The following is a 21,753-nucleotide window of genomic DNA, read 5'->3' on the forward strand; positions in this document are numbered from 1 at the left end:
TTCTTTGATGATATCTGATCAAATGGAGACAACCTTAGTGCTCGTTTAAATTGTCTTAAAGCATTATGATTTGACGCATTAAAGGGCCCATAGCCTGCATTTTCTTTTAGATTTTTTCCCCCTGAGGGAAAAAAATCCCCACTTATAACATTTATGTGAAGTTACCAAAAACAGTAGTAATTCATTTTTACACCACAGTTTTGCCCTCTTTTTATCCCTTAAAATCAAAAGGATGCTTTTGTTACTGTGACTTTTAGACTGACATATGCAAAAATGACTTCTGTTCTAATTAGCTGCCCTGTATTGTACCTTGTTTAAAGAAGCGCAAAAAAAAAAAAAAAAAAACCCAAAATGCTCCTTTAAACAGGGGTACTTAGTCCTGGACCTGGATATCTTATCTCATTCCTTAAAATCTTTCTGTTCTACAGATAGGAATTACTTGGATTTGCATGGATTTGTATTTTTAATAAATACTAGACACGTACACATGTATGCAATCACTCTGCATCATGAGGCCCAGGTGCTGTTGTGGTGTAGCTGTGCTGTGTATACAGTGATGAATGTGCGGAAGTTAGAGGACACCTTCAGGTTTCAGAGCTGCTGAAGATGCTTATCTCTCTGCTCTGCTCTCTCAATATAGGAGTTTACCCAGAGCTGCCCTCTCTCAGTGGAACAGCATAGCAGCCGTTCTCATTCACAGGGCCTTTTCCTTCTGACCATCTGGGTTAAATGGGGCTTTTCCTCTCCAAAACCATATAGTGGCCTTTTAAGCTTGGTCTGGTCTCTCGCTCTGAGCGCTGTACAGTTTGAAGTAATTAGGCATGCAAATATGGCTGCAGTAGTTTATCAAAGCCATTTACCTTAATCAGCAGATGAGATGTAGTAATGGCAATTTTTGTAATTGACATGTTGACAACACAGTTCTGTTTTAGACAAATAACTGATTAAAGAGGACAATTAAATAATTAATTCAGGAAAATAGTTACAGACAAGCCTACCAGAGTCTGAAACAAAACCACACAGGGTGGTCAAACCCCTGTGATGCTTCAGTCCTAGCATTTGTGCACTTTTTTTTAATTTTTTTTTTTTTATTCCATTTTCCTTTCATGTTTTTGTATTTGAAAAGCACATTCAGTCACACAAATTCAGACTATTTAATTTTCAGATAAAGCACTGTGACCAAATTTGTCATTCCCTGTCTGAAAAGGGTACAAAGAGTAAAATTCTGAAATGAGAGCGTGAAATTCTTACTGACTAGGGATCGTTTAGTATAAACGTAGTCTAAAGCACTGCTGTTCCATCTAAAAGGGATGGGAGATATGACAAAAATATAACATCATAAAACTTCCAGACGTTTTCATGATATGCATCATGATGTTTAGTTTTTCTAATATTTTATAAGTTGGACAGGCAGAAATTAATCAGTAATGCCGCAAATAAAAAGCACTATGTAAAACTGTAAGTACAATGATTTTTAGAATGTTTTACACCTGACCCTATACTACATCCAAATAAACAGGATCAATTTTGCTCTCTTTAATAAAATTTGTATAATGTAATTTAAAAAAAAGCTATTCAGTGTTCGTATTGATGATATCCATAAAAAGCACATTGTGATGTAATGTGGTGTAATTTGTTACAAGAATGATCCCTACCAACCAATACTCACATTTAAACAAAAACCCATTGTTTCAGGAATGAGTCAGAAACTGAATAAAGTTCCTGATTTCTTAGTAACAAGCCCCAGTAGAGTGCTGTAATCATCAAAGTCTCATTTTCAGCACACAATTCAGTGAGACAAAGTTTAGTGCCGATTTGTGCTGAAAAACAGATAATTTCAATCTTTGCCAGGCAACACATTGTATTTAGAATAACCGGTAAATCGAACAGCTAATCGAATGATTAGTTGTGAATTTGTCCGTTTCAATAGACTTGTGTTTATTTGCACAGAGTCTTCTGTGTTGCTTTAGCTGTGATTGTGGCAGTTTTTTGTGACCATAATAGAGCTGATCACTCTGCTCTACGTGCTGACTCTGCACCAGTCCCCGAGAGCTGATTCATGGCTCCTTAAAGCCAGCACTTGCGCCAGCAGCCACACAACAATGCACAAACATACTTAGGATTCGGCAACAGGCACCTGCATGACAATACATTTGCTTGATTAACATTTCATTGATTGCAAGGAGTGGGGGGCATGAATCAGCAGTAATCGATTTGATTAGAAAGGGGGATGAAAAGAACACATATTGTATTGATGTTTGTGGGCGCTGGCTGTGAGCGTGTTGTTTGGGTCATAAATCTGAGTCTGTAGGCTTCCCTCGGTCCGCTTTCTGCTTCCTCAGCACGGGGAGAGAGAGAGGTGGGTGGGTGGGGGAGGTTGGGGTAGGTGTGTGTTGTGCTGGCCTGCATGATCATGACAAGTGATTAGTTTTATAGTGCAGTTTGTGATTTATTAAGCTTGATTACTCATCCATGCATTTGTAGCCATAGTCACAGTGCACTCCACTGAAAAGCCTGCAGTCCATCAGGCTGTGTGAACACCAATGATTTGTCAGCAGGTACATGTATGATTGGACAGCACACTCTTAACACATGCAGTGGAACAGAGCAATTTGTCTAGGTGCTCCTTTAATGAGTAGTGCTGTTTTTGATGACTAAAAATGCCTGGCATTTTGGTATTTTGCTATGTGGAATGCATTAATTGCAACCTTTCATTAATTATGTGCAGCTACTGAAGTAGTTCCTTTGTTCTGTGATATATTTCTCAGTGTGAGCCCTATGAAATCTGTTATTTTCGTTTTCAAATTGTCAGATTTGTTTCTCTGTCTCTTCTTTTTTTTTTTTTTTTTTCTTCTCCAAGCTACATGAAAGTGTCTAAAAACTATAGTGATGCAGAGAAATTATGCTTTGGATTCTTTTGATTGAAACAGCTGAAATACAAGCAACAGCAAAGGAGGTTTTGGTCGAGGCACTCGAATAGCTTGTGTGTGCCTCGATGACGGAGAAGGAACTGACATAAGCACAGCTGAAGGATCTCATGAATGCATATATTTTCAGTCAATTTTGCTTGTATGAAGTAAAATACCTGCAGCACATCCTACATGAATACACATGTATACTCGTGTATATATTCGCTGCTGCTGTCACATTAAGACAACAGTAACAACTGTTACTGTCTGTTTACACTTAGTGATTTTTTTTGTTAATACTGCTAGTTAGATTCCATAGTAAACTAGCTAACCCTCATGACTTCACTGCCATACAAATGCAGGATGCCATCCAAGCCACGATGTACACACAGGCATAAGAACATTTTTGAAAAAAATTGGCACACTCTAAAAGAAAAACGTATTGAAATATACGATCTTAATTCCATGATTCCGCCTTTGTTCTCCACATCACAGAAGTCATGCGGCCCTACTACTACTAGTGTTGTGTATCACAGGGTATTCATTTGTGATCACCAGATTGTATTTGCATGATGTACAGTGAAGTGCCTTGTGAAATGACTTATTTTTCAGCTATTCTATTGCCTGCCTCTCTCTCCACCCACCCCACCCGTGTCACACATGGTTGTGCACATACTCGCATATCTCAATAAAGTGGCTGCTCTGGTCTGTGTAGCTGCCTTTATGTTGGAGTGTGCTGGAGCCCACAGGCACTGATTGGCTGTTCTTGTCCGAGTGTGTTTTACTGCCTGCTCCACACACATTAACGCTGATGCGTTTATGACACTCTGGGGGCACTGTGTTAAACAAGCAGAACCTCCACAGGCAGGACCTGCCTTACAGCTCCACCACACAGCAGAAAGAGAAGGGGGGGGGGGGGGGGGGGGGGGCAAGAGACACAGAGACGGAATAAGAAGAGAGAGTGAGTCATAAAGAGGAAGAGGGATACTGCACATTAGTGGAAGGGTAAGGAGAGAGAAGATGCAGAGAGAGAGAAGAGACCCCCTTGTTGGCATTGAGCAGTAATTTTTCACTGTGCTCTAATGCTTTCTTGTGGAATATGCCAAGTTTTTAATTTGCTTTTGAGGCTAAGGAGAGGTAATAAGGGATTATTCTGTAGTTTTAATTACAGTGGATCTGGTCGTAGAGGCTGAGACGAGCAGATGCTTCATATGACTTGTCAATATAATGACCTATAATCTACATATGCGTGCACACAGTGCAAACTGACATTTGGATGAGCCATGAGACGTGAATACCCATGTTTGACTCACTCACTCACTCATTCACTTTTTTCTATTTTACCTTACCCATTTTCTCCCTCACTTACTCACTACCTCACCCACTCATTCTCTCCCTCACTCAATACACTTCTCCCTCGCTCATTTTCTCCCTCACTTATTACCTAGCTCACTCCTTACCTCCCTCACTCCCTTCCTCCCTAACTCCTTCACTCAATACACTTCTCACTCGCTACCTCCGTCAGTCAATACATCTCACCACCTAGCTGGCTCACCAACTCACTCCCTCATTCACTACCTCATTCCTGCACTTAATCCCTACTTCACTTACTACCTCACTTACTCCACTTTCTTATTCCTACTCACACAGTCAATCTCTTCTACTCCTTCACTTCTTTCACTTCATCACTCCCTTGATTCTTCTGTTACACCCACACTTACTCCCTCACACCTTTACTTGCTGACCGCTTTATCTTATGCATGCGCACACACACAAATTCTCTTATGGAACGCCTTGCTAGTTTCATGAAACTTTCCACCTTCAGCAAGCTGTTCCTCCCTCCCTTGCTTGTCTTCGGGCTGCTGTCATTCAAATGATGAGCCGGCAGTCTGAGCAGCCGTCATTTGTGAGATTCCTGTGAGAGGAACCTGACTGGCCGATTGAGGTAGACTGTGTGTGTATGTGTGTGTGTGGTTAATGTTGGAGGGGCATTACAATCGTGGAACTACTGCAGTCTAAGGAACACAGTTCCACTCTGAGACTTCTACTCAGATTGTCAGACGTGCACACACACAAACAGACACACAGATCTGGGACTGCCCAATCTCTGTGCGTTTTGTGTTTGTGTGTGAGAAGCTGGCTCAGTCAGTCTGGTTGCAGCTGTTCTACCATTCTGTTCTTATCACTTACCTGCCACACACATTTCATTGGGCCTTTTTTATCCTCCTGAAAAGTGTTTGTGTGTGTGTATAAATGCTGTCATTTTTTTTCATCTCTCATTTTTGAGTTCTCTTGGTGTTCTGTATCTCTGTGCTGCATGAATCATGCATGTCTTTTGTAAACTCTTACCGCCATTACAGCTTCTTTGCATGGAGCTGCCTTAAATTGCACCACTGAGGCTACTGAGTTTGTTTATCATCAGTAATTTGCTCTTTTGGTTAAAAAGGTCAAAAACAGTTGCCCACACAGAAAAGATGCTATTGCTGGGTGAGAACGAATTTAGCTCACATATATGTGTGTGTGTGTGTGTGTGTGTGTGTGTGTGTGTGTGTGTGTGTGTGTGTGTGTGTATATATATATATATATATATATATATATATATATATATATATATATATATATATATATATATATATATATATATATATATTATGATATGGCAGCAACACTGTGAAAGTAGAATGTCCTTGTGGTAGACTTGGTAGATTTCCTTTTTTCATAAAAGTGTAGCTAAGTGCCAGGTGTTTTTTTGTACTAGGAGGTAAGCATTCTGCTCCTGCACTATACAGGCAGCAAAAGTGGTCACATGCACATGAGGTGCAGACATGCCTCTAGAATTGGGTACAAAGTACCCCCACAGGGTTTGTCATTTATGACTGGTGTGAAAAAGCAGAAGTGTAGAGGCATTTTGCTTTGCAGTATTCTCAGGTAGCTTCATGTTGGTGTGTATTACATGCAGCGTCACTGCTTAGTTAGGAGAATCTACAGCTGCAGTATGGAAAACTCTTTAAGTCATCAGAACCTCCACACACACCCACCTGAGGCGAGAATTCTACCACCATGACCGATCACTCTGTCAATAAAAAGAGAGATTCAGTGACCGAAACAGCATCACATTTGTGTGTATCTCTCTCTCTCTCTCTCTCTCTCTCTCTCTCTCTCTCTCTCTCTCTCTCTCTCTCTCTCTTTCTCTTTTTTCTGCCTGATGTCTTATACATGTAACGGCAATAGTAATGTTATTGTGCTTGACAGGTTCTGATTCTGTCATCAGACTTAATTCAAGCATTCTTGCACCGATATGTCTTTGAGTATGTGCATAAGTCACTCCTTCTGCATACTTCCATATGGCTGCCTATGTAACACTGTCTGTCCGTTTTGCGTCTCCCTCCAGTCTTTAGCCTGTCATACGTGCTAATTAACGCCACTGCAGCCTGCAGAAATAACAGTCTTTAAGAGCATCAGGAGGACAGGGCCACTCCAGCTATGGCTGAATTGGATATCGATGTGCTCTTCGGTCTCTGAGCTTGGTCTGTTTATGGAAATTCCAACTGTGGCAGGTCTGAGATGAAAGCTAAAACACACGTTTGGTGGGTGGTAGAATTTTCAGCACTCATTCTGAAGCCCGAGTGGAAGTGAGGATAGAGTAAGACGTGGCCACTTACCCTGTCTAGCAGCTCCTCTTGATAACGGACTATTGATCCAATTTCCGTGTCCAAGTGCTTCAGTATTGGATCCCCGTGATGCCACTGGCTCACAAGAGTGTGTGTGTGTGTGTGTGTGTTTGTGGGTACGTGGAGCTCAGAGTGGTAAGTCGAACCAGTCCGGGCCCAACGGCCTGATGGTTGGGTAATTGAGCAGATGGATAGGGTTCATTCGGGTAAAATACATTAACAGAGATTTGTTCTGGCTGACTGTGTTTGTGTGTGTGTGTGTGTGTGTGTGTGTGTGTGTGTATGTCTGTATTGTATTTGTGAGGGTGAGAGAGATAAAGAAAGGGAGTGTGTCACATGAAGAAAAGAAAAAAAAAGCCTGGGATAAAATGACTTGCTCTATTGAGTTGGCCTGTGCTGGAGGCATGCGTTGCTGTGTTCTATGTCAACCTTAGTCTTCTCAGGGTGGCCTCCCTCTCTCCTAATTACAGTCTAGAAAAATAAACCACAAAGCCACACTCATTTGAGTGCATGCGAAGACTAATATTCTTTAACTTTGTAGAAACTTTAAAGTAGGAGTGGGGAAAAACAATGCACGTTTAAATCCAGTGAGTTTAACAACTTAGTCATTCAGAGGCCAATCTTAGAGAACGAGTTTCTCCTTGCTTCTTGTTAATGAGAGTTTGATGATTCTAAACTTACCTTTCACTCTCCACTGTCCATATGCTGCAAAAAACAGCCTGTTCAGAAAAGATCACTCTTAAAGGGCCATGTGTGAAACGCAAGGCCTGCATGCCAAGTCCTTTTCGGCCTGGAAAAATTATTTTAATTTTCTGTACTTCGTACGAGATGCACTACAGTCCCCAGCATGCCCTGCAGCATAGTGTGTTCTGACCCTGTTCCCCCAACAATCTGTGGCCACCAGTTACATAAAAAGAAAAGATGCCTTGTGTCTAGTTCAAGCAAGCAGGCAGTTTTAATAAACTACCTAAAATAACTTATTTTTATTTAGAATTGTTTTTTGAGTAAGTATTCAATGCCTATTTTGCTGTTGCAGTTTTGGCATGTTTTGAAGTAACAATGGCCTGTTTGGCAAAAGTTTATTGTTTAAGTTTTTGTTATGGCACTTTTAGCAGTTGGGTTTGACACTCCTGCTTAAAGGAATAGTCACAATTCTAAGCAATTCTGAAGGATAAAGAGAAGTTGGAAAACAACTTTTATTAAACAGACTTTAAGGAAAATAATAAAATACAAGAAAATACAAAAGGATGGTCCCTTTATTATGGTATAATGTACATATGACTTATATGTCTCCTGATTCCTGGACCACTTTACTCTCCCTCTTCTCTTTCGTTCTTCTCTTTCGCTCTCTTCTTTCACTCTCCTCTCTCCCTCCCTCTGTCCCTCCCTCTCTCTCTCCCTCCTCTGTCTCTCCCTCGGTCCCTCCCTCTTTCTGTCCTTCCTTCTCTCTCTCTCGTCCTTCCTTCTCTCTATCTCTGTCCTTCCTTCTCTCGCTCTCGTCCTTCCTTCTCTCTCTCTCTCTCGCTGTCGTCCTTCCTTCTCTCGTCCTTCCTTTTCTCGTCCTTCCCTCTCTCTCTCTCTCTCTCTCTCTCTCTCTCTCTCTCTCTCTCTCTCTCTCTCTCTCTCTCTCTCTCTCTCTCTCTCTCCTTCCTTCCTTCTCTCTTTTAAATCACAACCTTTTCACCCTGATCATATCCCAGCCACGTGCATCTGTACAAGTGTTCGTGCAGCAAAAGAAAGCCATCAAGAGGGAATCTTGAAATAGCATGAAAGGCCTTGGGAAGAAAATGATGGAAATCAGGAAGAGATGGATGTATAGATTTGATGGGTGAATGGCTGGAGAGGCAGATAGAGGAGGAGTAGAGGGAGTGATGGTGAGGGAGCGAGAGCTTGTGGAGGTGTGTGTTAGGAATGTTTATGGCACATGAACAGGAGGCTGTTAAATGACCCCCCCCCCCCCATTCTCTTTTTCTCAGTCTCTTTTTCTCTCGCTTTATCATTCAGAGTCTTTCTTCAGCATAAGCTCCTTCTTTGTTGTATTTTTTCCTCTCTAACACCTACCCCCTAGTCTCTGGTCTATTGTTTATTTAGATGTTTACATATTGTCCTCATGTTCGTTCATTCTTTTCTTCTCTGGCAGGAAGCCTCTGGCTTTGCTAGCAAAGTCCTATTTGACTACTTCACTGAGTATACATACGTCCACATACACAGAGACACACACTCCCTATATGCCTAGAGGCCCCTAGAACATTAATGTGGCTGCTGGTCTAACTGCAGAGTCAGTCACTCTGTGAATGGCATGGGATTCCTGTATATAACAGTGTTCTTTAGTGCAGCTTCTCTTACATACACAGAGAACCTCTAATGGACTTCATCGCACACTGAGACTGACCCAACACTGGCCATGCTGGGCTCCTTAGATGTCCTCTATAGAGTGCTGATCCATAAGGTACTCACATCAGAAACAGAGTGGTCGTTGACCTCAGAATGGCTTTGAGTGGTTGAGTTACATGTGTTACATGATTTTGAGCTTTGGATTTTTTTTGGTTTACCAGGTTTGTCTGTATTGCATTCTTTAGTGTAGGGATGCATGAGAATAGAGGAATCATATCAGTATCAATATAGTTTTTTAAAAAGTCACTTCCAGTGCTCAGGTTTGGACTGATATGCAGTTATGTTTGATTGTTCAAACAGAGGAGCAGAATGTTTAAGCAGTGCTGAGCTTCTGTGGGAAAATGTCTGTATTTCATTGTAAGCCTGCAGAAATAAATTTTACATTTTTGTAATTCAATTCTAGCTAAATTGAGTGCTAACTTTGACATTTTTATTAATGTTTATGCATTAGCGTTGGCAGATATGTACATTAAAAATATTTGATGTCAGCATTGCCTCATATCGTTGCTACTGTAATTTAGTGTATGTCAGTGTGAATTGTAAATCATAACACATTTTCATTTCATACCGTGATGTTAGTTTGAGTAAAACCAGTGTCATAGTGGGTTTCTGAGCTAGCTGAGCATTTTTGCATTTTTGCTGGATGGGTCAGTCATCATTGGGGTGGGTAGTGCAATGTGAAACACATTATTGGCTACTATTACTGGTGCATTATGATGTTAAAGGGGAAGGTAAATTTGTCTCTTTAGTTTACATGAATCTGTGTGATTCCATTGGGTGTGATTAATATAAACGCATATAAGGTACAACTGTAAACTCTTCTTCCTTCTTTTGGAAGTTTCTGTAATCTGCTGATATTTAACAGCTTTAAGTCTTAGCCAATATACTTTTTTGAGTGCATATGGAGAAATGTCAAGAAGATATGAAAGTATGTGAATTTGAACATTCTTGTCTGGCGTATGACTGCTTGTGTATTAATATAGACTTTTCTCCCCTCTTTTCACCTCTCCCTTTCTTTTGGCTAGCTGATCGCAGTGTACGAGGAGCAGGAGGCCCAGCAGAGGGGGGCAGTGAGTCCAGGGGGTAGCAGCGCTGGTGCCAGTAATATTTACACCAACGGCAGCGGTGGTGGGACAGGGCACCCCAGTCCTGAGCCTTATGACTCCGAGCTGGCCTGCTTCCAGCCGATCACAGGAGGCGAAATCGAAGTCAACTCCTCTGCCCTCAAATCCAGTATGTTACATGCAAGAAAAAAAAAAGCTGTAGATATCATCTTATGTCATCTAATCCACAACACTGTAGAAGAAGATAAGATGCACTTAGTGTTCACTATAAAGAGGGCGTAGATTGAATTGTCATAGCTAGATAGTGTTCTTAGATGCATCGGTGCTGTTTCCCTTACAGGTCACAGAAGCTAAATTGTTGAGATTAGAAATTCTGTAGGCAGTGCAGCCTGCTGCATGAGTCTCATTTCTAAGTAACGATGGTTAGCAGACATCTTTGACTGGTTCTTTGTTTAGAAGTTAATGGGGAATATAATGACAGATTCCCATTGCTTTGGAGTTTGATGATAATGATTCTGGTAATAGAAGAAACAGTATGCTGTGTTAAGATGTAAATGCTCTCACTCTTTCTGTCCTTTCCTTCTGTTTCTCTCTCACTCCCTCTCAGTGACATGCTCTTTTTCTCTGTAACTTATTTTCCCTTTCTTTCTCTCTTACACACTTTCCCTCTCTCTTTGTTCTCTCTCTCTCTCTCTCTCTCTCTCTCTCTCTCTCTCTCTCTCTCTCTCTCTCTCTCATTTGTTAGGATAAATGTAGTTTACAGCATATGGAATCCACTACTAATCACGACTGTCGAGGCATCTACTGGAACAAAGTTTTATATATAAACACAGTCATTAAAAAGCAATGAACATCTTACAGCAGAGAATAGAGCTAATCATTTAATATAGGGATGCACGATATAACAATATCATGTCATTATCACAATAAATTACATCACCATATGTTTTTCCGAGCATATTTTAGCATTGGTACTTAAAGAAACATTGAGAAGCTGCATGATTCATTAAAGAGGGGTTTTAAAGGGCTATCAATTGGTGTTGCTGTCTATTGTTTCACTCCTTTGTCAAAAGAGTGTAAGCCCAAATCCTCCCCAAAAAATAGTCTCTGTACTATTTTCCCCAGAGTTTTGCCATACTGACCACCTCTAATTTAATATCTCCTTTAGAAGCGGTCCTTTGTGATTGGCCTAGCTGGCTTAAGCTACCTTCAAGTCCTGGTTTATTAGTCGTAAGGGTGTATCATCTTTTGATCTTTTGAACATGTCTCTGGCTTTACTTCAGTGCTGTGTCTGGTGTCATAGGGAATACAGAAAGCATGTGCCGGCATCCCTTTAATGTCTCAGAATCTTTGGGAGGTAGAACATGCTGTGCAGTGAAATTTAAACTAGGTGAAGGTGAACAAGCTCTGTGTGTGTGTGTGTGTGTGTGTGTGTGTGTGTGTGTGTGTGTGTGTGTGTGTGTGTGTGTGTGTGTGTGTGTGTGTCTTGCTCTTCATGCCTTCTTGTAAAAGCGCTCGCTGTGTTTTAAGTTTCCTTGTAATGGTAGACAGGGGCTTGTAATGTTTAATGTGTTGGAAAGTAAATTTTTATTTATTTTTTTTAGCCAGCATTCCTGCGCCCTGCTTCAGTTTCCCTGTTTCTGCATCAAGGCGTCAGGTCTCATCTGAACGGAGTAATCATTTCCTCTTTCATTTGCCACGGCTGTAAATATGCAGTTTGTCACGTCTACAAAGCTTGACAACCATCTGGGATGGAACCATCTGTGCAGAGGAGAGGTTTCACATAGACATGCTCACTCTCTAACTCACTCCTGTGGGGAAGTGAAGTGAAGGTGGGACCATCAGGGCTTCTAGCTTTAACTGGAATTGTGCAGACCTAAACTAAAATTAATTGTGTAGAGATCTAGATATTTATTATGTAGATACGTTGTTCAGATATTTGGATATCAAAGTCAGAAGACATGCATAAACACTGACTGTCCAGGTTATTAACTGTACCTAGGAGCACTTTGCAGGTATGCAGTTACTGACTGTAGCTCATCTGATGCTGCAGAATATATACACCTGCCTATGGATACACCTGCTTATTTACTGTTTGTTACCTGGTTGATCACCTGTCTGTTTCCCATCACGCAACAGAAACTTGTTCTTACATGAATCTAGTTTTAATACTAAATACAACAACAACGGAGGACCTTCAAGTTCAGATTGGCCTTCTGCCACATTTGGTTTTATGTGTATGTGAGTCATAGATGGCAATTGCTAGCTAGATTTTTTTTTGTAATAATGGCCATCTCCAGTGGCCTGGAGTGCCGTATTTGTGACGATTAAGTTTGCTCATTCAGTGGTTTGCATCACTTCCACCTCTAGCCGTGTGTTCCTGCTCGGCTCGCTTGGTTCCCCAGCAGAAGGGTAACCTCATTCAGCACAGATGCTCAAGTGTGGTATGACTCAGTCGTCAGGGATTTGTAATCGTGCTGTACCGGACTGCACCGCACTGCACCGCACTGGTGGAAAAATACTGTTAGAGACAATAGCGCTGTCCTCTGTCATTTCCATACAGGCATTTGTAAACCTAAAAGTGCAGGTATTTCTGATAAAAAGGCCAATGAGTGTAGGCACAGGTTAGGTGTAAAAATGGCAATTTTATTTACAAAAGGTGATCTCATAACCGGGCTATAAACAATCTGAAAAATGGCCAAGATCTACCCAGATGCCTTGTTTGTTAACTGTCAAGAGTGTTAATTTGAGAGTGATGGTGAATGAGAGACAGCAAGGCGTATTAATGTTTTAAATTTCTATATACTGTTTCAAACATCCATGTTTTTTCCCAATATTGTATTGAAATCGTTACACCCCTAACGCAAACACACACCTTTTTCCTGTAACCTGCTGGGATCCTCCTGGCTGCCCCTGTGCCCTGGTCCACTGATACTTCCTCACTAAGTGGATTATCACTCTGGTCTGAGTGAATGCTCAGTGTCCAGTCATCCATGACCACAGGAAGTGAATATGCGTCTTTTGCAGTCCCAGCACGGCCTCACATCCTCCCCCTTCATTTAGCTCTATGATGACCTGTGAAATCCCTGCAATGAAACCAGATCCCTAATACTATTTTATGCTTTACTGGTTTGTTTTATTACTTCAATTAGTTCACAAAGCAGAAAGCCACAGAGAGGAAAAATCAATTTCAGCTTTTTGAAGGGACTCCTCACTCTGGCGGAGAGCAGAGGTAGACTGGTGCAGGAGTTTTTGAGCTGGAATTTTACTCAGACGTTCAAATAAGATTGTTGTTTATCCGGATGAAGTTGGTTGGGTGGTGTATTAAAGCAGAGCTAGAAAACACTGTTTATGTTCTTGGTTAATTTGATATGAGGTTGAGGGTTGATTTAATGTTAAATAAAAAAGAAATAAAGAAATCAAGCTAAATTAAAAATTCTTCTCTTGGCACATTGTGCTGGTTAAAATATCAGCTTTTGTAACACTACTTTTAAAACCATGCTCGGAGGTCTACAGAGAGAAATAGTATTCTCTGGGACTATGTTAGCTTACAGACACACACAAGCACATGCAACAGAGTGAACTCATGGAGTTAAGCTTCAGATACCACAGAGCAAATGATTCCTTGTTTACACTCCTGTGGTTTGTCTTTATAAAATAAATGGATATATCACAGCTAAGAGACGCGAGGGACATTAGGTAGCGCTAGGAAGTCTCATACTCTTTCCTTTTTCATACTTAATTGTATTAAACACAATTGTATTAGTTGGCATCAGTATCATTTTTCATACTCCATTTATGCAGTTTGTCTGCCTTATAGCATATTACTATACTGTTAAATGTTGGTTGTATGGTGCAGGTTGCTATGACTTCAGCTGTTCTGTCTCTCAAACCTAGAGTCTTCTATAATATAGTCTGTCAGCTCTGTAACAGCACATTTTTATATTAACATCCATCAGAATATGCAGTGTTGTTATATGCCTTCTTAAGCACATGCTTAAGTGTAATATAATTTTGTGTAATAGAATATAAATTGGACGTTGACAATGAACTAAACACACCTTACATTTTGTGTCCTCAGGCCGTCTCTTTTTTCCGTTATTCAGAGTCGGATGTTATTTTAGATGCGGTAGCCTCATCAGCTCATCTGATTTACCTCACAAAATATCTGGAAAGAACTGACAAAGTGTAATCCATAATGGAATTATACAGCCACAGTACAATGGTAGATCAGACATTATAGACTTACAGACCCATCAAATTCATCATACAGCTGTGGCTGGCTGCAAATACATGGTGAATGGAACATAAAAAGCTGTAACCATGACACAAAAAAGCTGCCACCATGTAACAGATGTTATATAGATTTTTTTTTTTGGCTCATATATAAATCATTCATTTGAAACATGTTTTTTATTATTACAGAAAGGCCTACTTTTGTAATTCAGATTTTGCATTAGTCATCCAGAAGTTTTTGTCATGTCCCAATTGTTTTTAAAATTGTTTATAACATAACACAATGTATAACATTTTTATAATAGTAATTTTCATTATAGACAGTACATATCAGAATATTAGTTTTCTGAGATACTGAAGCTGCGACTAGCATACTACACCAGCGAAACAGTAATAGGAATTAAAAAAAAGTACAATTTCAATTTGTTTTTTATTTTAGTCAGTAAGGAACAGAAAGAGTAATCAAACCATTGTTGCTGTTCGATGTGTTAGAAGCCTGTGGATGGTAATTAGAAGCATGTTTCACACACACAAAAAATTACTGTCTAAAACTAGACAATTTGCTTTTTGTAAAAAAAAATGTCTCAAAATTCCTCTTGAGCACTGTTGATAACAAAATCACAAATAGATTTACAGTATCTGAAAACCTGACAAAATATTTTTTTCTTCGTGGAAAAAAAAATTTCCCTCAAAATTCCCTTTAACTCCTTTCCCAGGTTGTGGCTATATCATACTCTGTTCATTTATATGCAGTTAAACATCACAGCGAATTGCAGCCATTTCTGGGTGCGTTTCTCTCACACGGTACGAATGTGTTCGCATGTAGTGGGTGTAGTATATGTAGGGGTTATGACTCTGTCCCTCCCTCTCTGTGTGGAATCATTGCAGCCTATTGATTCTTGAACTGCTGCTTTCCTGCCTCAGAGGGAGAAAGATGTAATCAGCAGGTCCCGGTACAGACAGGAGCTGTGCTTATTACTAATAGGGATGCAGTTGTGTGTATGTGCGCTCATATACACACACTGAACTCTGAACATCTCAGACCAGAGACTATGCATGTAGCACTGTCTGCACTCGAGGGTTTGATCCTAATCAGAGGGATTCAGCTCTGCGATTGTGCACATTCCATGTGGAAAATTGCTGAAATAAACAAAAATAGCTCTCTGGAGACCGCTCTAGTGTAGAAATGTTCCTAGATTATGTGCATTTCAAAGCATTTAGCTACATCTAAGAGGTTAATGTAGACTACGTTACAGCTTCAGCTTTTCTCAGACTAGCTTATCAGATTCTCTGTCCAAGTCATGGATGGAGGTTCCTCATGTTTGCGTCTATGAATTGATCCTCTGAGCTCTTCCAGGTGGCTCTCGCTGATGAAGTCTTTAACCTCAGTGTCTCTATGTTGGTTTAGGCCAGGAGGTAATGTGTCCCTCAGGGGCTGCCGTAGCACAGATGCAGTAAATTACCTCTGACACTCTCAACCTTTCTCCACTGACACACTCAGGTCTCTGCTCTCCATCATGACCCCGGATGGAGGCCGCTGGCCCATGTAAACATCTCTGCTGTGATCTCTCTGTAACCCAAAACAGCTTGCACAGCAGCGCCGGAGTCCCTCGCTGTATCGGTCACGCTGTCAGCCAGGAGATGACACAGAAGTGAGAGAGAGAGACACAGATGGGGGTGAGACACAGAAAGAGTGGGCTATAGGACAGGACAATATATTGTTGGTTAACTGCTAACACAATATTGTCCTCCTTTACAGTAGTGATATCTGACAAGGCTACAATAGCTAAATTTGCACTTAAATGAATCACTGCATCTTATTAGGTATTTCTTATACTTCCTACACAAGTTACTGTAGGTTTGATGAATGAAAGCTTCATTCAGCAAATGTAAATCATTTTGGTCCAAAATGACAGACTGGTTTTTAATTCTATCTCATTGATGGTATAACAGTATGATTTCAATTTAGTGCAAGGCATATTGCAATCACAATTTGCAGCAGTATGATGGCATTTGGTTATTTTGTCCATATGTTACAGCCCCCAGTGAGCAAGCAAGAGACTAGGAGAGGCTAGGTGGTTGTGCCAAATGTGGCAGAAATTTTAAATTTAAACTAACCTTTAATTAGTTTGTCATAATTTAGCCATATCTTTTACCATGAGTTTATCTAAATTAATTTTACTAGTTCCGTTTTAATCAAAATTTACTCACACATATCTGTGACTAAATAGTTATATTGAGCTTATATTAAGCTTAATTTGACACTGACACTGGGGCCTGTCTCATGAAGCATGTCCATCTTAGACAGTTTTTCTTGCTAAACGTTTGTATGGTCCAGAGGTGGACGAAGTACACAAGTACACAAATTGAGTTAAAGTAGAGATACCCAAGGTAAAATATTACTCCAGTAAAAGTCCTTACTCTAGACCTCAACTTGAGTAAAAGTACAAAAGTATTTGCCTTCAAATGTACTTAAGTATTGAAAGTAAAAGTACTAAAAGATTATTTATGGCTCTGATGTCCTGTTATCATTTTTGTAATAAGAGTCGCTTCATGAACTCATTTTAGGTGAAAATCCTCCAGTGTCTCTCTTGTTAAACCAGTCTTTTAATAGAATGTCATTAATTAGTGATGCTGACGTCCTCGTGGTCTCTCTCCATCTTCTCAATCTCTCAGCCTGAATCCACACTCATCAGCCCACTGACACTGCAAACACTGAAGGCAAACAGTTGTCATCAGGTAGAACCGAGTGGCTCTGAAATCACTTTTACACACAAGCAAAGTTTCAGTTTAAGATTACTTTGTAAATTAGTTACAAGCTGTAAGAAAAACTTGCTTTAAATACGGGTTCACAAATAAATTTTCCTTTTCTGTATTGATCTATAGGTCTCTGTTCATAAACATAAACTAACCAAAAATAATTTACTATAAAATGAAAGTGTTTGTATGAATTCAGAAAAAAAGAAACATGCCAGTCACGACTGCATGTGTGTACATATTTCTATATTCTGGTCTATTTACTTAAACTTAGGTTAATTCCATCATTTAGGTAGATGTATGTGCTCCCAAATGCTGCACTGACGTTGAACCGTGTGCTTGCACTGGGTTGGTATGACCAACAGGTCAAAACAAGTTCAGAACAAAGTGACAACTGTGCCCTGATTGGTGTTCTTGCTTTGCATTTTTTTATTTGGACATGTTATGTTTTTATACACACAAAAACCAAAAGGAACCACAGACCTCCTCCTGACTGCAACTGGTCTGCTGTACAAAGCAGGATTCTAATAGTGCCAAGACATGCACCCAGTTTTTAAATATGTTTACAGCAGTATCTTTGGTGGTAGTTTGGTTTCTTTTGGTTCTTTTATGTTTTGAAGTATATTTCCAGCTTAAATTATACAAAACAAATGCATTCACAAAACAAATTCAGCTATGATTAACTTATTTTACGGTGAACAAAATTTTATGGTCAACTACATTTTAACCCAGGTTTAGATACTCATGCTAAGCTTAATCTTCCACTATCATGAGACAGAAATATCAGGGTTAGTTTAAATTAAACTTGTTAAATTAAAAAAGTGAGAGCAAGCGTGCAAGAAATCCTACTTTGTGAGAGATTCACGAAAATGTAATCTTTCTTTAAAAAAAAAAACATTTGTAAACGAGATGAGCTGGTCTAACAAACTTTTTTCCACATCATGCAGACTTGCTAACAAAATAAAACAAACACTTTGCTTAGCACATGGGTTTGGCTGCAATAATTATAAATACAGTATTGAGAAAAGTCACATTTAATGATCTGTGAGACATGGACTTTATGACTTTACTTGGCACCTCATAACTTCACGTTACTTTGCTAAATGCCTGATGAACAAGCAAGCAAGGTGCAAATTATATAAATGTTATGTAAATTATGTAATGTTAGGCTACTGTTGCTAAACATTTTCCAGAGGTTGGCAGGTCTGCCTAAAGTTCACTCAATTTAGAATTTCAACTTTCCATATCCAGTCCAGCCCATTTACCTTTGCCCAGGAGGTAAAAGCACGATCATCCCTTGTGGAACCAGCCAGACAGAGTGAAGAGAGCAAAAGAAAGAGATAAACACCATTTTTTTTTTTTGTTGCTATGGTTTTCCAGTCTCTTTAAATAATTGACATTATGCATTTGTCATCCCCGGGGAATGAACCCAGAATTATGGTTGAACTCTTGTTTTTCGGAAAGTTAGACGCTGCTGCCTTTTGCCCTCAGATTTGAGTACTGTACACAGTTGAACTCACAGGCGTCACCAGCTTTTTGTGTAGTTTAGAGTGACAAATTGCAGTAACATACTTTGATGTCAAAATGTGTACCTGCTACACAAAATGCATAAGGCTTGGCAGGTCTGTGTAACTGTGTTTCTGTACCATTTAAAAATAAACCTGCTCATTAAAGTTAAAGAAAAAAAATTAGGAACCTTTATCTTTACAAGTATAGAACATGATCAGCTCTTGTCTAATGATAATGTTGCATCTACACAGCTAGGTTTTTGCATAGTGGTGCATGCATTAGATTCGAAAATAAAAAGTTTCGTTTGACTGACTGTACCACTAATCTTTGGAATTTAGATGTCTCCTTATGGTACTGACATTTTCATAATCAGTTTTTGCCAAAGAGCACAGACTTATCAAAAATGTTCATTCAAAATTATATGGAAGACCAGGAGATGGCAATTGAAGAAAGAAGGAAAGTCATAGAGAAAGAATGAGATTAGTCAGAGAGAGGTGCAGGTAGAGAGGAACAGGGAGAACATCAATTTAAGACAAATGTTGGCGAGTCAGAGAAGAAGGAGAGTAAAGAGGAAGTGTGCGTTTTAGCTCAGTAAGCCCTGCCTGTTGGAGTGTATCTGGCTAGTCTCACCTGAAGCCCCTGGTCATGCTCAGTGTCAGGCCTGCGCGTGTGAGGAATCCTCACCGGCAGGTTATCTCCTATACAACCAAATCCAGCCACTTTCATCACTTCTGACATATTTATGAAAACCGCCAGGGCATAACCTTAACCTCCTGTACTGTATGGGTCTCTGTCTGAGTGATAAAGCACAGATTCACTTAGACAGGAAATGGGATTGGACGGCGCTGACCCAGCAAAGCGAGGCTGAAAGTACCACAGGGCTGGACAACCATGTTGCTCTCAGCAAACCACAGTGTGTCTCATCTAGTGCTGAGATGATTAGTAGATCTTTGAGAACTAATGCTTTTGTAGATGTTTTCTTTTTCTTTTTCTTTTCTTTTCTTTCTTTTTTTTTTTAAGCATTTGATTCATCGGCTGCTGTGTGGAACTTAAGATCCAAGGCCTTTTTATTCTTATTTGTGAGAAAGCATTAGATTTATGATTTTTCATCTGTGTCTTTATTGTATCTCTCTTATTCTCTTATACTCTTGCTGCCTCTGCGCCTTTACAAAAACACATTTTGGGCTGATTGAAAACAGCATTGATTTTCCCATTTGTTCTAATCAATAGTCTCCAGGTTTAAGTGCATCAAGGGTGCTCTTTGTATAATGATCAATATTTGACCATACAAATATTTCTCAGTGTATACATTTTGTATTTGGTTGAACACCCCTGAGACCACTGTAACACCCCAAAGTGGCTTTGGGATCATCTGAATGTTTTATGACTTATGATTCCAGTCTGTCAACCTTCTGTCTTTGCTTAAGCCATCCCTCAGGGTCTTTATGGCCACCAGTCATAAAGTGTTCAGTCATGTTCTTGAAGTTGGTGTTGATATTAGATAAAAAGCTATATTTTTTGTTTTAAAAAGGTCTTTGGATGGTGTTCCATCACCTCATGCATGTAGAAGAGACAGATGATGGAAAAAGAGTGAGAGAAATTCAGAACAAATGATTCGGGAAGGTTGAATGAGAGAATGAGAAATGGAGTAAAGGAGAGAGAGAGAGAGAGAGCGAGCCTTGGGTGAGCTAAAGAGCGAGATGGATGGAGCAGCGGAGAGACGCTGTGATGAGTAAAGACCCCCAGGGCTACAGTTTTAGCCCACAGAGCACAGCGTCCTCGTGGTCTCTCTCCATCTTCTCAATCTCTCAGCCTGAATCCACACTCATCAGCCCACTGACACTGCATCCATTATAAGCCCGCTCTAATGGCTCCATGCTGCTGCCTGATGAATTGGAAGCTGAGGAGAAGCATCTGAATGAGCAGAGCTGTAAAATAAGTTGGGGATACCAACTCTGCATAAGCTGAAGTGGTCTAGCTTCAGAGGTGATCATGGGTAGTGCTGGACTAATGACTGAAGATGATGGATGATAGGGTAGAGGTTGAGACAGAGCAGTGATTGTAACAGTACTTTGGGTCATAGCTACCTGGTTGTGGTTGACGTTGGGTACACAGAGTGCAGAGTTTAGGCTGATGGATGAGAGTGTTCCTCTCAGGTTGTGCTTTAGCCCACGTAGCAGAGTGCTGTAGTAAATCAGTCTGATTTGCTCTGTTCCCCTTGGTCACTTTGATCAAGAAGACTTGGACATGACATTCTGTGTGCAGTAGTACTCTGTTCTTAAGACCTATTCACACCAACTACAATATTTCTAGGCAAATAAGCACTAAGAACTTTGAAAGAAGAGTGGACACTCTTTAGTTTACACTTTTTTAGTGGACACTGTGATGCGCATTTGCTTGGAGAGTGACAATGACAGCATAGCTCTGATTGAATAGCTCATTTTTAATGCATCAGTGCAGTGCAGAACATCCAATTAAAAATTGTATGCAGCATCATAGTCCATCAGTTTCAGAATTGATGTAAAAGACAGCATTACAATGCTTTGTGTCAATGTTTTCAGAACGTCTGGTGCATGAAACCTTTTGTAATAGGCTTGTATAGTTTGCTGTGGCCCAGATCATATCCCATTTTCCTGTATGATAAGATGATATATTAAGAAAACCAGGATGCACCCTGGACAGGTCGCCTGCCCATCGCAGGGCAGACAGACACAGACAGTCACTCACACACTCACACCTAGGGGCAATTTAGCACGTCCAATTGGCCTGACTGCATGTCTTTGGACTGTGGGAGGAAACCAGAGAACCCGGAGGAAACCCATGCAGACATGAGGAGAACATGCAAACTCCACACATAGAGGACCCTGGTCGCCCGGCCGGGGAATCGAACCCAGGCCGTCCTTGCTGTGAGGCGACAGCGCTACCCACCACGCCACCGTGCCGCCCATCTGGTGTTTTCAAATAGTGTAAATAAATAAAAAGCTGAAAATGCAGTTTAAAAGTTTGGATATGACATGTATTTATGTTTATGTATAGAGGGTGTTGTGTTTCTCTCACAACTGTTATATATGTGTGTTTGATAGCTGATGGCGGTTGTTTCAAGCGTATCTTTCAGTTGTGGCAGCGGTGATGATATTAATAGATGTTACTGTAAATAGGTTTGCTAAATCCATTATAATGCCACTCTACATGACTTATCAGAGCAGGGTTACA

The 21,753-nt window shown here is 40.2% G+C and overlaps 1 protein-coding gene across 5 annotated transcripts in view; it reads left to right on the forward strand.

Moving 5' to 3' along the window:
* The window catches only part of pard3bb (par-3 family cell polarity regulator beta b), a 330,914-nt gene that overhangs the window by 71,146 nt on the left and 238,015 nt on the right, over window positions 1–21,753 (forward strand). For all 5 annotated transcript variants that reach the window (XM_017691685.2, XM_017691687.2, XM_017691688.2 and 2 more), the window contains exon 4: window positions 10,000–10,207. In XM_017691685.2, the coding sequence (XP_017547174.1) occupies window positions 10,000–10,207 (208 nt within the window). The remainder of the gene's footprint in view (window positions 1–9,999; window positions 10,208–21,753) is intronic.

This window comes from Pygocentrus nattereri, chromosome 6, assembly GCF_015220715.1.
Source record: "Pygocentrus nattereri isolate fPygNat1 chromosome 6, fPygNat1.pri, whole genome shotgun sequence".
Classification (NCBI taxonomy): domain Eukaryota; kingdom Metazoa; phylum Chordata; class Actinopteri; order Characiformes; family Serrasalmidae; genus Pygocentrus; species Pygocentrus nattereri.